Raw genomic sequence first — 17,045 nt, 5'->3', positions numbered from 1 at the left:
GCGTTCCCGACCTTGAGTCTGTGGAAGTTGCTGGGCTACAGTTCCCTTCATCCCTAGGGGCCATTGTGGCTGGGGATGATGGGAGTTGTAGTCCCACAGCATCTGGGGGACTCACAGTTGGGAACACCTGATACAGGCCACCTTTTTATTGGTGACTCAAAGAAGACAAAACGGAAAACGCCATCGCAGTAGACAAAATTACAAAACAATGGATTTATTTCTGTTCATACATCCAGACCTGCCCAACTCTGGCCCTCCTGCAGATGTTAAGACTATAATCCCGGGCTATTGGCTGCTATTGCTGGGGATAATGGGAGTTATTGTTCAAAAACCGTTGCAGAGCCAAAGTTGTGCTCAAAGAAACAAAACAAAACACGGCAAAATGACCCTGCGGCTGCGTGGAGTCGCTCAACCAAGGGCTCCAGGCCGAAGCCCGCCGAATCTCTTAGCCACCTCCTGGCTGAATAGGCCGCCTCGCAGGGGCCTCCTTCTGGAAGCCGTTCTTGCTTGGCGCTCCTTGGCTTGTCCTTCACCCCTGCCCTCCGAGCCCCCTCACTTCTGCTGGCCTGACGCCCCGGCTGCTTCCTGCAGGTGATGCACATGTTCAAGGGCTGCCGGAAGGAGGACACGTCCCCCCACATCTACGCCGTGGCCCAGGCCGCCTACCGGAACATGCTGATGAGCCGCCAGGACCAGTCCATTGTCTTGCTGGGCAGCAGCAGCAGCGGCAAGACCACCAACTGCCAGCACCTGGTCCAGTACCTGGCCACCGTGGCCGGCAGCTCCGGGAAGGTCTTCTCAGGTGAGCGAGTGGCCGGATTCGGCTCTGGGCCCTGGCGGGAGGCGGCTGGAGGCAAAGCAGGGAGGGAGCCTGGGTTGCGGGGTGTGTGTGTGTGTGTGGCAATAGAGGGAAGGCAGTGTCTCCAAAGGGTGGAGGGGACGCCTGGGTGAATCTCTCTGCCAAGCCAAGTTCAGCAGCAGAAGAGGCAAGCTGGTCTTGAATAGACGTGCCCATGATTCTGGTCTCTGCCCCAACCCCTATACACCTTGAAGCGGCTGCAATCACTCCCCACCACGCACTCTTTCTTGGAGAACTACTGTCCTCATTGCTCGTCGGCTTGCTGCCTACTATACACTGTGGAAGCGCTCTCTCTCTCTCTCTGCCTCTGCCTCTGCCTCTTTCCCTTCCGTCCCGATGGTCGCGTTTGTATCTGACTATGTGTCTTTCCCCTTCTTCGGGGGCACCAGGGCCATAGCAATATTCACTTTTTTGCACGCTGACGCCCCTCCCTTGGAGTGGTGAGCTTTGCCTAGTTCAGTGGGAGGGGTTGTGTGCGCGGAGACAGCAATAGGAGTGTTCAGCAGCCTTCTGCACACCGGACTGGGAGGAGGGAGGGGGAGCTGATTCACACGTGTGTGCGCACCACTCAGCCTGTCACTGCACGCTTCTCCTCGCTTGTGCAGTGGAGAAATGGCAGGCGCTCCACACCATCCTGGAGGCCTTTGGCAACAGCAGCACCAGCTTGAATGGCAACGCCACCCGCTTCTCCCAGATCATCTCTCTGGACTTCGACCAGGCGGGCCAGGTGGCCTCTGCCTCCATACAGGTGAGTCGCGGGTGCCAGTGTGGAGGGGTCATCCTGTGTTTCTGTATATCTTGTCACCTCTCTGTGTGGGCAAGCGGTGGCGATTTCCTTGAACTTGCTGCTCCCTGGCTAACAGGCTTGTTGAAGTTTACGTTGCGGGGAGGCAGCCATTGTGGTGTTCCTGCAATGCCACCACAGCAGTTGAGAATACAGGGTTCAATCCTGCTGGATCTCAGCCCTCACAGCTGGCCATGTGATTTTGGAGAACAGCAGGGCAAGGGGATGGGGCAGATGGTCCCACGTTTAATCCTGGGCAGCATCTCCAGGTAGGGCTGGGAGAGACGCCTGCCTGCAACCTGGGAGAGCTGCTGCCAGTCAGTGTTAGACCATCCTGAGCTAGGTGGAGCAAGGGTCTGACTCACTAGCACCTGAAAATACCCTTGTCTGAAACTCTGGACAGCCACTGATAATCGGAGCAGGAAATACTAAGCTAGATTGTCTAAGGTTTGGACTGACTAGGGCTGCGAACGACTCTTGCCCGCAACCTTGGAGAGCTACTGCCAGTCAGTGTTGACATTCCTGAGCTAGAGGACCCAAGGTCCAGACTCAGTGGAAGGCAGCTCCCTAGGTTCCTAAGGCCAGCTGGGCTGCTGTGGACGGGTCTTGGGTCAAGGAGGACGTCCACCAGCCTCACATCCCTCTTGGTGTCCCTCAGACGATGCTGCTGGAGAAACTGCGGGTTGCTAAGCGTCCTGCGAACGAGGCTGCTTTCAACGTGTTCTACTACCTGCTGGCCTGTCCAGACAACGCTCTCCGGTAAGGGGGCGGTGCTTTCAGCCCGAGGGATATGTGCGCATGTGCTGCTTTGGACTGAGGGTGCAAGGGCTTACGGGGGATGCAGTGGGGAAGGGAGGGGGTGTCTTTCTGTCCATTCCCCACATTGCAACTTGTGCCCCTGGCTGAACATCTCCTGGGCCTTGCAAGTTCCCGTCCAGGGCTTCGTTTTAGCCCCTGGGTCTGTTTGGGATGCCTATGATCATAGAGGTGGACCTTAAGAACAGAAGAACAGCCCTGCTGGACCAGGCCCAAGGAGGCCCATCTAGCCCAGCATCCTTTCCCCCACAGTGGCCCACCAGATGCCTCTGGAAAGGCCACAGGCAAAAGATGAAGGCCTGCCCCCTCTCCTGCTGTTGCTCCCCTGCAACTGGTTCTTGGAGGCATCCTGCCTCTGAACATGAAACTAGCCATCGAGGCTAGTAACCACTGATAGACCATCTTCCAGGAATTTGTCTAAGCCCTGCTCAGAGCCATCCAAGCTGGTGGCCATCACCGCATCCTATGGCAGAGCGTTCCACAGATGCATCCTGTGCTGCTTGAACTCCCTTGGCTTCCTGGCTGTCAGTTTCATGGGATGCTCCCTGGCCCCAGTGTTTGTGAGCTCTTGGGGGGCAGGAAACGGTCTTAATGTATGTGCGTGTTTTTCTGTGTAAGCCGCTTTGGAAACTTTGGTTGAAAAGCAATATATAAGTAGTAGTAGGGAGAGAGGAGGAAGAACTTGAGGCCCTCTGGTCCAGCCGCTTGCTCAGTGCAGGAAACGACGGCAGCATCCCGGAGAGGTGCCTGTCTAGCGGTGGTGTCTTTCCCAGCAGCTTAGGAGACTCTCCCTCTTGAGGAGCACAGGCTCCGGTCTGGCCCGAGGGGAAGGCGGAGGGCAGGGCAGGGCAGGACAGGACAGCGAACCGGGCCTTTCTGAGAGGGTCCGTTGCCTCTGGTGCTCCCTGACTCCTCTCCTCTTCTGCACCCCAGGACGGAACTCCACTTCAACCACTTGGCGGAAAACAACGTCTTTGGGATTGTGCCTCTGTCCAAGGTAACGTTGGAGGAGGTTGGAGGTGGGGCGGGGGCGGTTCTTGCCTTGCTGGGGGTCTGTCTGTATTGGCCAAAGTCAGCATACCTGGAGCACAACAGCTAGGGGGACAGGCGGTGGGCGGGGAGTCTGCTTCAGCCTATCCGGTCCTGACATCGTCGCCTTACCCTGCTGGGACAGACAAAAAGCTGCTCTGCTCCAGCATCCTTTCCCCCCTCACAGCAGCCCACCAGACGCCTCTGGGGAGCCCATAGCAGGGCAAGGGTTCTTCCCCATTGGCCGGCCAGCGTTTGGCATTCAGAAGCATCACCGGAACCTGCCTTGCACTGAGTCAGACCCTCAGGGTGGAGAGAGCGTCTTGCTGGAGCGAGCATGAATGGCCCCTTTGCTAAGCAGGGGTTGCCTTGGTTTGCATTTGGAGGGGGAGCAACAGGGGAGCGGCTGCCAGTCTGTGTAGATGCGTCGCTAGGAAAAGGGGTCTCCCTCCGCTCTAAGACTTGAGCTTCTCAGCTGATTTTTAATTTCAAAGCGGACCAGAGGCCTGTTGGCGCCCTCCGCCGTGCTGCCTGTCGCGGCGGGGGCTTTTCGCAGGGCCACGGATCCGCCCTCGTGCCAGGCAAGCCGGGAGCGGGATTGCTCTCCTGGCCTGTCGCAGATGGCGTTTATGGGGCAGCGATAAAAAGGCCGGCTGTGTCTTCACGCGGGCCAGTTGGCCGTCTCCTTCATTTGATTTCCCCTTGGCTGCAGCCGGAGGAGAAGCAGAAGGCGGCCCAGCAGTTCAGCAAGCTCCAGGCAGCCCTGAAAGTGATGGGCATTTCCAGCGAGGAGCAGAAGGCGCTCTGGCTCGTCTTGGGGGCCGTCTGTCACTTGGGGGCCGCAGGAGCCACCAAAGGTGAGGAGCCGAGGCGACCCGGAGCTCTGCTTGGGGGCCCCGAGGAGCCCGGAGTCGCTTCCTGGGCTGAGGCTGGCCTTGGGCCGCTGGGAGGAAGGGTTGCAGGCTGCGGTTCGGGAGCGGGGATGCCCCCGTCCTTCTGGTGGGCTGCGTTTTCCCTTTTCTCTAGTCCATTTTTGAGGCACTGGGTGTAGATTGATCCACTTATTGGCTGCCTTGATACTTTTTTTAAAAAGCCCCGTGGCTTAAAGGACGTTGCATCCACTTTCACCCTGAGCCTACAGTCTTACCCAACATGGGCCAGAAGAGGGCAGGCCAGCCTAGGCTACGTACTTTTCTGGGTTGGAGGAAACGTGGCACACTCTGGAAGGGATGCGCTTGAGGGCTGTGGTGTCTGGCACAGTCTTCTTCCATGGTGCTGCTCAGGGGCGGTTCTTCCTCGGGAGACCCTCTCCAGTGCTCCCTGTAACGGGGATTCCCGGACGTTGTTGACTACAACTCCCATCACCCCCAGCTGCCATGGGGGTGATGGGAGTGGTCGGCAACCTTTGGGCATCCCGGTTGCAGGGAGAGCCCTACCCTGGGCTCCCCTCTGCTGGCGGCAAGGTCTGAAAAGGAGCCCCAACAAAGGCCACGTCCTTCCCGGCCTGGTCTCGAGCAGGCTGTGGATCCCTCTCCCCTCCCTTGTATTCAAGCCCCAGGCGGTGCCCTGAAACGTTCTCCTGGCCCATAAAGGATTGGGATGCTTTGGCAAATAGCTCAGCTCTCCCCCGCCACTGCTGCCTGCCCCCAACTTTGAGCATGTAGGTTTTTGTCTGTGTGTGTTGGGGTGGGGGCACGTCTCTGTCCCATTCAATGTATGTGCAGGAAGCTTTTTCTGTCCCACAGCTGTGTTGTTCTAACGCCCTCTTTTTGTTTGCATGATGCATGCTGTCCCTTTGCAATGCAGACGGCGATGAAGGTAAAGCTCTCTTCCTCCTCTCCTCTCCCCCCCCGCCGAAACCCCTTCTGCCTCCGTTTCTCTGCCTTCTCCCCCTCTGCACCCCTATTTGTGCACCCCACTCCACACTGCGTGTGTTCACCTGGCCCTCCTCCTGTCATGTCCCCGTTCTTAGTTTGTTGTCCCAGAGCCCCGCCAAGCCAGTGTTCCCAGTGGCAGGGAGTCCCAGGCATTGACAACTACAGTTCCCAGGATCCCCAGCTGCAGTAGCCTTTGGCTAGGGATCCTGGGAGTTGTAGTCAACACCATCTGAGAATCCCTGTTGCAGGGACGACTGCCTCCAACTTGTCCTGGTGGGACGGGCAGTCCGAAAGTGATGCTCTGGATGTTGATGCTTCGTGTAGCCCTGGGCCTCTTGGGCTGTGCCTCCCCCTGCCCCCCATGTTCTCCGCAGTCTCCGCTGTTGCCCTGTGTTGGAGCTTGGTTGCTTGGGAAGGTCAGTTGTATACAGCTGACACCCCCCCCTACTAATTTTAATTGCTGAAGATCTCCTGATCTTCTGCGACGCCCTTCATGTGTTCAGGGAGAAACACCCAGTCCTGGGTAGTCCAGGGCCGCTGGACATCAACGTAGGTTTGTTGTGGTTAAATTGGCTCCTGGGAATCTGGAATCTCTTGTGAAAATCTGAGGGCTTGAGGGCCCACCCGCCTGGGGGTGCGTCCCACTTGGACTCCCAGACTGTAGGCACCAGGGTGGATGGACAGCTGAAGCGATGGCACACCTCCTGAAAAGTGATATTTCTTCGGAATGCAAAATGTTCTTCTGGATGGCAGCATCCTGGCATTAAAGCAGGGGTTCACAAACTTGGGTCCCTACAACCACAAATATTTATATATCGCTTTTCAACAAAGGTTTCCAAAGCGGTTTACATAGAGAAACAATAAATAAATAAGATGGCTCCCTGTCCCCAAAAGGCTCACACTCTGAAAAGAAACATAAGATCGACATCAGCAACAGTCACTGTGCTGGGGGTGGAGAGGGCCAGCTACCCTCCCCCTGCTCAATAAAGAGCATCGCCACATTACAAAGGTGCCTCTTGGCCCCCAGTTAGCAGGGCCCTAGTGGTGGTTGGACTACAGCTCCCATCATCGCCTGCCATTCAGCCGTTGCAGCCGTGGATGATGGGAGCTGTAGTCTGGCAATATTTGGGGACCCGGTTTGAGAGCCCGTGCCTTAAGGGATGGCTTTTATCCCGTATTCACGACGCTTGTCTCTCGCAATTAGGCATTTTTGATTCTCTTATCACTCTCTTTTGGTAAACTGCTGTGAGTGCATTGGTATACAAAGAAGGCATGCCATTAGCAAGGAGAGGCATGGAAGCCCACCCTCCCTTCCTGCCCCACATGTCACAGGAATTTGCCCCGAGGGAGATGCCGCCTTTCCGTGGTCAGAGTCTTCCCAGAAAAGGGCCCTCACACTGCAGTGGAAGATGCCTCCCCATCAAGAGACCCTCCCTCTCCTTTGTCCCGTCGCATTTCCACAGGCTCTGCTCTCCCTCCACAGCCATATCCCCCCCCCGCCCCCGCTTTCCTGGCAAGGCAGGGAGGGTTGGCTCGCTGCCCGCCGCCTGCCATGATCAGCCCGGCAGAGCCACAAAGTTGTTGACCCTCCATCTCTTCTCACCAAACTCCGAAGGGCCTTTCCATCACATCTCTCTGCCTCCTCACATTCTCTCCCCCCTCCCGCCCCGGTCCCTTGGCGTTCTTTAATTCCGTGTAATGCGAATCATGACAAGGCCAGGCGCTGGGTCTCGGCACGGGGAGCCCTGATTAAAGCACAGTCATCACCTGATGAACCTTCCCATCTTCTGTCTTTCTCTGTGCTTGCTCCGTCTCACTGGGAGACATCTGCCCACCGGCCGTACTCTCTGGGGCTGAAGTGCTCTCTGGGCCTGGGAGGGGGTAAGCCCTGGGCTCGTTCCCATGATCTTCTGCTCGCCTCCCGTGGGCTAGGAGGGCTCCGTCTTCCCCAGCTGCTAACTGAGGAAGGAGGAGCAGCCTTGCAGGCGACCACGTCCCCTGGCTCCCGCCTTGCTTTTTGCTCCCAGATGGAGCTGCACACAATTCCTGGCCTTGGGTAGCACCAGTGCTCCCTGGGACAGGGATTTCCAGGGGGGCGGTGACTACAACTCCCATCATCCCCAGCCAAAGGCCGCTGCCTCAGGGCATGATGGGAGTTGTAGACCACAACCGGGACATCCCTGTCCCAGGGGACACTGGGTAGGACGTTTCTCCCCCACTATTAGTCCTCAGGCAAACCAGACTCCGGGCGAGCCGAGGATGCTTCATGGCGAGAAGGCTCCTTCTCAGGGCTCCTCCCAAGATGGTGGGCCAGCCTCTTGCCTCCCTGGCTGGGCCCTGACGTGTTCCCTTTCCCCACCCACCAGCTGGGAGGAAGCAGTTTGCACGCCACGAGTGGGCCCAGAAGGCCGCCTACCTGCTGGGCTGTACCCTGGAAGAGCTCTCCTCCTCCATCTTCAAGCACCAGCCCAAGGGGACGCTGCAGAGGTCCACCTCCTTCCGCCAGGGGCCAGAGGAGGCGGCGCTGGCAGATGGTTCAGGTACGCGGAAGAGGAGGGGCTGGGGAATGCTTGCGCGTGTGGATTCTCCCCTTGGCATGCAGGGTCCGGCTTGGTTTGCGTTTGGATGGGAGACGACACGTGAGCGCTGCAAGAGATTGCCCTGAGGATATGGCGCTGTAACTCCGTGGAGGAGCATCCATCTGCTTGGCATGCAGGAGGCGCCAGGTTCAGCATCACCAGGTGGGGCTGGGAGGGACTCCTGCCTGAAACCTCGGAGAGCCGCTGCCAGTCAGTGCAGACGATACTGAGCTAGATGGGCCAAGGGTCTGGCTCGGTAGAAGGCAGCTTCCTGTTTAACTTCTAGGGAAGGATTGTAGCTCAGTGGCGGAGCCTCTGCTTTGCATGCAGAAGGCCCCAGGTTCAGTCCCTGGCAGCATCACCAGGTAGGACTAGGTTGGGACCGCTTCCTGAAACATCGGCGAGCTGCTGCCAGTCAGTGCAGGCGAACCTGAGCTAGGTGGACCAAGGGGTACCTGACCCAGCATAAGGCCGCTTCCGATGTTCCTCTGCCCTCCCAGTCCCTCCTGTCCAGCGATGTGGTGGCTGTGCTGTCCCTTTCCCGAAGACCTTTCTGCTGGTGCCGTGGGTTGCGTTCCTGTCGCCTGACCATGGTGTTCTCTCTCCCAGGTCCGAAGACGTCTGCTTTGGAGTGCCTGGAGGCCCTCGCCTCAGGCTTGTACTCGGAGCTCTTCACGCTGCTCATCTCGCTCCTCAACAGGTAAAGCGGCTTCTGTGCTCTGTCCGGCCCCAGCGCAAAACCGCCTCCTCTTTCCTCCCCCTGGGAACAACCTCCATCCGTGCCTCAGACCTTTCCCAGACCCTGAGTGCATTCGTCCAGCTCATGATGGAAGAAGCTTTTACGCTTGACAGTGCTCCTTCTGCGGAGCACTGCAAGCGGCCCCCTGCCCTTGGGCCGAACCTGAGTGGCGCTGGATTCCCTCAGAGTGGCCTCTGGGACACCCTGTGCCCTTGGTAGGTGGGGTTACCTGTGGGCCAGGTGCCAGCCCCTGCCCTAATCCGCGCTTCCCTCCCGCGCAGGGCTCTCAAGTCCAACCAGCGCTCCCTGTGCTCCATGATGGTGGTGGACACCCCGGGCTTCCAGAACCCTGAGATGGCCGGCCAGAGCCGCGGGGCCACCTTCGAGGAGCTGTGCCACAACTACGCCCAGGAGCGGCTGCAGATGCTTTTCCACGAGCGCACCTTTGTGCAGGAGCTGGAGCGCTACAAGGAGGTAGCTCAGGGATTGGGGTGGAAAGGGCTCGTCCCAGGAGCGTGCTCCCCTGGCCAGACACAACAGTGCCTGCAGGTCGACTCTCAGTGGCCGTGGTGTGACCAGGGGGAGTGCCCAGTTGGTGTTCAGGGGCCTCCTCTTCTCCCGTAGCTAATTCCTTTCTGCATTACCTTCTAATTGAGACCCCCGTAGACTCGGCTGACTGAAACCCACCTGAGGGAGCCTCATTTAGAAGCCCTGATTAATCCTAATCAATAGTTTCTGATCTGCCACTTCTGAGAAGCAGGGGTTTTCCGTGGGGGGGCCCGTGTGTGTGTGTGTCATTTCAATTCCCCACCTTTTAAATTGGTGTGGGATTAAGGCAGTCGAGCATGTCTCACAGAGGGCGAAACACAACTGGGCGCTTCTCAGATTAGCGCATCTGCCAAATGTGCTTCCGTACGTCCTGTGCGCTGACACCGCAGCCCCTGCCCTGACAGCAAGCAGCCGATGCCTGCATTTCCAATGCCTTCCTCCGGATTTTATCTTTGCGATTCAGTGCTACCACGTTGCAAGTCCATTGCAGGAAGAAATAGCTGCCTTTCCACGTGGAGTTTGAGATTCTGGGGGTCGTTTTCGATACGCTCCTGCCAAGCCCAAGCATTTTACCCCCGCTTTAAGGTTTAATCTGGAAAGCGCTCTGATCGTGTCACCTTTTGTGACATGCCTGTAATGCCATCTTTCCCTAACTGTATGCCACAAGGGAATGGCTAGTTCTCATTCATTTTAACAAAGTGTTAAATAACTTGCCCCCTGTAGACCCCAAGTGCTGCTCATGGAGATGGGATGCTACCTGGTGCATCTCTGTGTGAGTCTCTGCCCTAGTCTGGCTTCTAATCAGGAGGCAGGCCCAGGTCAGGGACTTGTGCAGAAACAGGCCAGTCCCTCCGCAAGCAGGTAGCTCTTATTTTTACATACTTGAACGGTACACTCTTTCAGGGGTCAGCCTGAGCAGTGCCTTCACTTTCAGTTGAGGGAAAAGCTGTGCCCCAGCTGGCTGAAGTTTGGGAAACTGAAAGGTCCATAAGGCGTGGGTGGAGGCGTCCAGGGTCTTTGTTGAAAGAGTTCGCCCCTGGCTGAGTGTTGAACTCTAAGGGTGGAGCCAGTTAATCCATGCATTCAGGGCCTTGGGCCAGCTTGTTCCCTTCCACAGATCCCACTAGCACCTGTTCCTGTATCTCTGCTGGAGGAACTATAACTCCCATCACCCCCAGCCACAGTTTATTCGACAACAGCTGGAGAGCCCAGGTGGCCTGCTTGGTCTACTGTGGCCTCGCTGGACCAGGGCGGCTCCATTCCTGCTGCCACGCCCCTGCAGGGTCCCCTCTGGCAAGGATTCCCAGATGACGTTGACTACAACTCCCAGAATCCCCAAGTGAAAGCTGTTGCAGCGCGGGATTCTGGGAGTTGTAGTCAGCAACATCTGGGAATCACTGTGAGAGGGGACACTGTTCTCCTCCCCTCTTTCCACAGCAGGAAGCACTTTTCATTCAGGGGCCGGCTGGGTGGCGGGCGGGAGCCTCAAGGCTGTCTAGGGAAACCCCTGCTCCATGTGTGCCCTCACCCCATAGATTCTCTCCCGACTAATGCACTGACCGTCGCCTGTCTTTTCTCTCTCTTTCCTCTCTGGGTGCCGTTAACTGTGATCTATAGCCACACGGGCCACTAATCTCTCCTCCTCTGTCCATCCTCTCTAGGAAAACATAGAGCTTTCCTTAGATGCCTTAGAGCCCAGTACTTCGGGCTCTGTAGCCACAGTAGACCAAGCGTCACACCAGGCACTGGTAAGCTGCATGCAAGGGCCTCTCCGGGGCTGGCCGCCGCCGCCGCTCTCCGCTCTCCCCCGCCCCGGCCTCGTCCCCCTCCCTGCACCCCAACAGGTCTGCTTCTGCAGTGCAGCGAGGCGTTCTCCTTTGCTTCTCCTCCTTGGGGAGCCATGGGACCCAAGCATACCTCTCCGCCGCTGGGTTCTTGGAAGGCAAGGCGTGGACCTTTAGCCATCGCTTCGGGAAAATCCACCACGTGGCGGGAACCGGCGGCCACTCAAGGCTGGGGAAGGACCATGTGTCAGATTGACCAGTGGGGTTGGGTGGGCTGTTTTTTTTGGCCAGGTTGGGGGCCAATAAATAACATCACCTCTGGCACGCGGCTAAAGATACAAGTCTTGTCTTGCGGGATCCCACCCAAACGGGTCCGTCTAGTCCTGTTTCCAACCACAGCCAGTCATCTGGGAAGCCCGTGAGCAGAATTCTTCCTTGCCCCTTGCATCTGATCCCCGGAGGTGTGTGGAGGTTCTGCCCGCCATGGCTCATAGCTGATAAACCTCCTCCCCATTGGATTGGTCTAATTTATTTATTTTTCTAAAAAAATTGCTGCCATTCTTCAGGAATGAATTCATGGCGTCTTACAAGATGCATTTAAAAAAAACAAACCCAAAGTTATACAGCAGTCTCTAAAGTCGTAGAAGTGCGGGATAAGATCATCACTGAAACAGGGCGGTCCTAGAGAATATACCGAGTTTGGGGAAGGCCAGGCAGAGCTACATGGGAGTGGATGGTCCTTCAGGTATCTTGGCCTTAAGCTGTTTGAGGCTTTAAGGGCCAAAACCAGCCTGCCTCCTTGAGCTGTTACTCTGCAAGCACCTTTCGACCGCGCGGGCTCTCGGTGTGGAGCATCATTTTGCCATGGATTGTGGGGTTTGATTAGGATGCTGGGGTACAGATGGGCACAGATGGCGCTGCTTTATAGCACTGTGTGGGACTAGATGGCCTTTGGCACAATCCGCGGCGTCCTCGGACAGTCGAGAGGTATGCTTGTAGGATAGACCCTGCGAGAATTATTTGGTTCTTCCAGCAACCTCCCAGGTCCCCTCTGGCCCTCCCAGCAGGCACCCTAACCCCGGTTTCCCCTCTCGTGCCAAGGGGTGGGGCGGGGAAGATGCCACACCTGGGGCATGCTGGGGGAGGGAGGGGGCGCGTGCGGATGACGGACACCTCCAGCTGGAGCCGAGGGAGTCGCCTTTCCAGCAGCACCTTGGTGGAGCGTTTATCCTTCCAGTTAGCGAGGAGAGAGTGCTGGCTCCGAGTGGGGAGACAGGGCTGTCAGGGTTAGTTAAGGCTTCTCTCTGATCTGAGCAGACCTGTCGTGTGTGTGTGTGTGTGTGTGTGTGTGTGTGTGTGTGTGTGTGTGAGAGAGAGAGAGAGAGAGAGAGAGAGAGAGAGAGAGAGCGCACTTATGCATGTGCAGGATGGAGAGGGAGAGTGCAGCTCCAACTTGTTGTCTGGGGCAGCCCATCTGAGAGATCTCTTCAGTGCTGGGATTCTGAGCCCAATTGGAGGAGCCACTTGAGAGGGTCAAGCTGAACAACGGGACCTTTCTTGTTGCAGCACAAAATTGGCCCCAGTCAGTAGGAAAAATGAGGTACTTGAGAAGCTGCCATATACTGAGTCCGACCCTTGGTCCATCTAGCTCAGTATTGCCTACCCAGAGTGGCAGCGGCTTCTCCAAGGTGGCAGGCAGGAGTCTCTCTCTCAGCCCTCTCTTGGAGATGCTGCCAGGGAGGGGACTTGGAACTTCGATTCTCTTCCCGGAGCGGCTCCATCCTCTAAGAGGAATATCGTACAGAGCTCACACTTCTAGTCTGCCATTCAAATGCAACCAGGGCGGACCCTGCTTAGCTAAGGGGACAAGTCATGCTTGCTACCCCCAGACCAGCTTGCCGCCTCTCCTTGTCCTGACCCTCAAGCCTGCAGCAGCCACATTTGCCAGGGTGTCTTTAAAAGCTTGGAAAAGTTCTGCAAACACACAACCTCCTCTAAAATTGTACCTGTGTTGCCAGAGGAACGGAAGTGCCCAAGAGCAGGAATGTCCTCCCGAAAGCCCAACTGTTGGTCCATGGTGACCCTAACCCTGCCCTCTGTGCAAAAGCGACAGCTGTTTGACCCGAATAGTTTGGGGGCAGAGACCAAGGAGGGGTGATGATGCAGAGAAAGCTGTAAGTGCCACCATGCTGTGTCGCTTTTCCACCACTGGGGGGGGGAGAGACGTGGCCCCAAACTGGTGCTGGGGAGTCGTCATCCCCGGAAAAAGGCCAAAACTTGTGGGCCTGCCTCTTGGTCTCCGTCGCCAGGCGAACCGGCTGACCCCCAAAGGGAGCTGTGCGGGGCAGGTTGGGGTGGGAGCTCCTGCGCCTGCTGCCCTCGCAGCCCATCATTTTCCTTTTCCATTAGGGGCTGGGCCAATAAAGCAGCAGGGAAGCGACGGGGCTTGAACATCTCGGCGGCCGCTTGTCATCCTAATGGAGGGGCCTGTTACTGCCGCCACGGTGCCCGCGCTGATGGATTCTGGCAGTTTGTGCCGCATTAGGAGGCAGAGAAGACACACACCCACCCCCCGGCCCTCCGTCTCCCTGGCTTCTCCTCCTGGCCAGCGATTACTTGCAAGGGAAGGAGCTTGTTTCCGTATACCCTTGCGACCATTTGGTCACGAGCCTTCCAGGGGACTGGACTGGGGGCACGGAGCCCCGGCCCTCGAGGAGGAGAGCCGGCCTTGCGGTAGCGAGCACGGATGGTGCCCATTGCGAAGCCGGGTCTGCCTCGGTGTGTGTTTGGATGGGAGACTCCATGTCAGCACTGTAAGATGCTCCCCCTTTGGGCCTGGGGCCGAAGCTCAGGGGCTCTGTAGCGTGGCATGCTGAAAGTCCCCGGTTCAGTCCCTGGCAGCATTTCCGGGCCGGACTGGGCAAGACCCCTGGCTGAAACCTTGGAGAGCCGCTGCCAGTCAATGTAGAGAGTGCTGAGCTCGATGGACCAAGGGCCTGACTCGGTAGACAGCAGCTGGCTGTGTAACTTCTAGGGAAGGGTTGCGCCTTGGTACTGCCGCCTCAGCCATCAGAGCAGCTCTTCCAGACCCCTCTGACCCCGGCAAGGGGAAGGGGTGGCACTGGGGGGATCCCTTGCCCACCCCCAAAGCAAGGCTCTTCCGAGGAAGGCCCAGAAGGCTGATCTCTCTGAAACGCCTCCCCTTGCGGGGCTGGAGATCCCCAGCCCCCCCACCTTCTCCTGATCTCTGCAACCGGAGGCAGCACAGAGGTGTGTGTGTGTGTGTGTGTGTAGGGCAGCGCAGCTGTTCCCATCGCTCCCCGCTGAGTTGCGGGGAGTAATTTTTGCTGCTTAAGCCTCCAGATTGAATTTCTACCGAGTAAACGTCTCGTGCTGGAACATTTTACTAGACAATGTGTGTTTCTCCTGTCTCTGGTATTAAGTATTGATTCTTCCCTGGCAAAGGATCGTTTTCTGCGCTGGAGCCACCCCCGCCGCTTGCGTGTAGCGCTTCGCTGGCTTCCAGACAGGCTGGGCTTCCCTGGGCCGGCTTGCCACCTGTGCATGGCTGGGGGGCCGGAGAGCGGGCAGGGTGGGCCCCGGGGCACTAGGAGCACCCAGTTCAGCCCCTTGGCCGAGGCGTGTGCCCCGCCCGCCTTCCTGCTGGGGTCCTGGCTGCTCGGCGGCCGGAGTTCTGGGTTCGAGTGACGCCGTGGGCTGCTGGGCTCCTCTCTGCAGGTCCGCACGCTCGCCCGCACCGATGAGGCCCGCGGCCTGTTGTGGCTGCTGGAGGAGGAGTCCCTTCAACCCGGGGGCAACGAGGACACCCTGCTGGAGCGGCTGTTCACCTACTACGGCCCACAGGATGGGGACAAGAAAGGTAAAGCCGTCTGGGGGTGGGCTGGGATTTGCGAAGCCCCGTTTCCACTCTGTGTGCCTTGCGCGGAAAGCCAACGAGCGAGGTGGCTGGCTGCGGAGGCAAGAAATCAGCTGTGGGAGGCAGATGCTAGGGCTGGGCTGCACAACTTGGGCCCTTCTGCTGATGTTGGACTACAGCTCCCATCATCCCAGCCACCAAAAGGTGGCAACGACAAAGCAATTAATGGCTCTTAACCACCCCCCTCTAGAAGGCTGGGGAAAGAACATCTTTAGCTGGGCACCTAATGAAGTTGGCGCCGGTGAGCATCTGTGTTCCCCCATCAAGGCACCACCCCTGCAAAGGTTTCCCGCCGGCTCCAGAGGCTGGGGCGCTCGGAGGAGGGTCTCCGAGGGGGCCCTTAAAGCCTGGCCTCCATATAGGGGCAGGTTTCCCTAGTGATGCCTTAAGGTGTACAAACACAGGGCCGGATTATGATGTGCTGAGGCCCGAAACCAGGCCTGCTCAACTTGCTCCCCCCTAGCTGTTTTTGGACTACAACTCCCATAATGCCTGGCCACAGTGGCCAGTAGCCAGGGATTATGGGAGTTGTAGGCCAGCATCTGCAGGAGGCCTGAAGCTGAGCAGCCCTGCCCTAAACTACAGCCCAGTTCAGACATTATGCTGTATAAATATATCACTGTCTATGCACTTGTACCTGTGTTTGTGTGAATGACCGTACCTGTGTTCATGTTAAAAGCCAACCTATGTACAGACCCTTCAAATGCAGGATACAGAGTGGAAGTGTGCTGCTGTTCCTGCGTTCGGCATAACATGTGAATGACTGTGCCTGTGGACACTGTACACTCATTCTACAAGTGTTGAACGTAACATTCATTCATTCATTCGATTTCCATACTGCCCTTCCAAAAATGGCTCAGAGCGGTTTACGTAGCGAAATAACAAATACATAAGATGGATCCCTGTCCCCAAAGGGCTCACAACATGTGAAGGGGCCTTATGGCAAAGTTTAAAAGTCAGAGCTGTCCCCTGGTCCTGAGCCGAGGGCAGCAGCAAGGAGGGTCTGCCTGGGAGCGAGGCCTGGGGGCCAGGGCTTTGAGCCGTGGTGGTGCTTCTTCTCCGCAGGCCACAACCCCCTCCTCCGGAGCAACCGGCCCCGCCACTTCTTCCTGGGCCACAGCTACGGCACCAACTGGGTGGAGTACGACACCACGGGCTGGCTGAGCTACGTCCGGCAGAACCCGGCCTCCCAGAACGCCCTGGCGCTGCTGCAGGAGTCCCAGAAGTAAGTCTCGGGCGCGATGGGGAGGTCGAGAGCTGGTCGAGGCAAAGTGGTGCCGTCGAGTCGGTGTCGGCTCCCGGCCGCCCCAGAGCCCGGTGGTTTTTCTTTGGTAGAATACAGGAGGGGTTGGCCATGGCGATCTCCCGCGCAGACCCTTTGCTGAGCACGGTCTGCCCTGGTTTGCATTGGAAAGGGAGACATGTGTGAGCACTGCAAGATGTTCCCTTTAGGGCAGGGTTTCGTAATCTTGGGCCCCCAGATGTTGTTGGACTACAACGCCCATCATCCTCAGCCACAAAGGCCATGTCTGGGGATGATGGGAGTTGTAGTCCGACGACATATGAGGGCCCAAGGTTAAGAAACCCTGCTTGGGGGATGGAGCCACTCTGAGAAGAGCATCTCTATGCTTGCACGCAGAAGGTTCCAAGTTCCCTCCCTGGCAGCAACCCCAGATAGGGCTGAGAAAGACTCCTGCCTGTAACCTTGGGAGAGCCGCGGCCAGCCTGGGTAGACAATCCTGAGCGTCTGACTCAGTCGACAGCAGCTTCCTATGTAAAACTGACCTTCCTTCAAAACATCTGTCCTGCAGGAGACAGGGTGCTTGATTGATGCCCCCCTTCTGGCTTGGGATGCAGTGTTGAGCGAGGTGCCTGGTTCTGTCACCACCAGGTGCTTTTACCCTGTGCGTAGTGAACGCTCCCCGCTGGAGCTGGGCAGTGGTTGCTCCTCCTTGACTCCTGCATCACAACAGGCTTTATTGTCCTTTGATTCCCAAAAGATGGTGATGTTTGTTATTGTTAGGACATACTGCTTTCCATCAGCAACAAGAAGAAAAACCTCAAAAGCAGTGCCATTGCACTGGAGCCCCCT

General features: G+C 57.5%; 1 protein-coding gene across 18 annotated transcripts in view; it reads left to right on the top strand.

Moving 5' to 3' along the window:
• The window catches only part of MYO18A (myosin XVIIIA), a 100,982-nt gene that overhangs the window by 37,490 nt on the left and 46,447 nt on the right, over positions 1–17,045 (top strand). For 15 of the 18 annotated variants that reach the window (XM_053274621.1, XM_053274620.1, XM_053274618.1 and 12 more), the window contains 12 exons: positions 592–802; positions 1,465–1,607; positions 2,302–2,402; positions 3,393–3,456; positions 4,201–4,345; positions 5,295–5,306; positions 7,732–7,905; positions 8,554–8,644; positions 8,965–9,157; positions 10,894–10,980; positions 14,755–14,896; positions 16,019–16,178. In XM_053274621.1, coding sequence (XP_053130596.1) covers positions 592–802; positions 1,465–1,607; positions 2,302–2,402; positions 3,393–3,456; positions 4,201–4,345; positions 5,295–5,306; positions 7,732–7,905; positions 8,554–8,644; positions 8,965–9,157; positions 10,894–10,980; positions 14,755–14,896; positions 16,019–16,178 — 1,523 coding nt within the window. The other 3 variants (XM_053274610.1, XM_053274606.1, XM_053274619.1) reach the window with 3 other exon arrangements.

This window comes from Hemicordylus capensis, chromosome 12 (assembly GCF_027244095.1).
Source record: "Hemicordylus capensis ecotype Gifberg chromosome 12, rHemCap1.1.pri, whole genome shotgun sequence".
Taxonomy (NCBI): domain Eukaryota; kingdom Metazoa; phylum Chordata; class Lepidosauria; order Squamata; family Cordylidae; genus Hemicordylus; species Hemicordylus capensis.
This window is presented reverse-complemented; position numbering and strand designations above follow the sequence as displayed.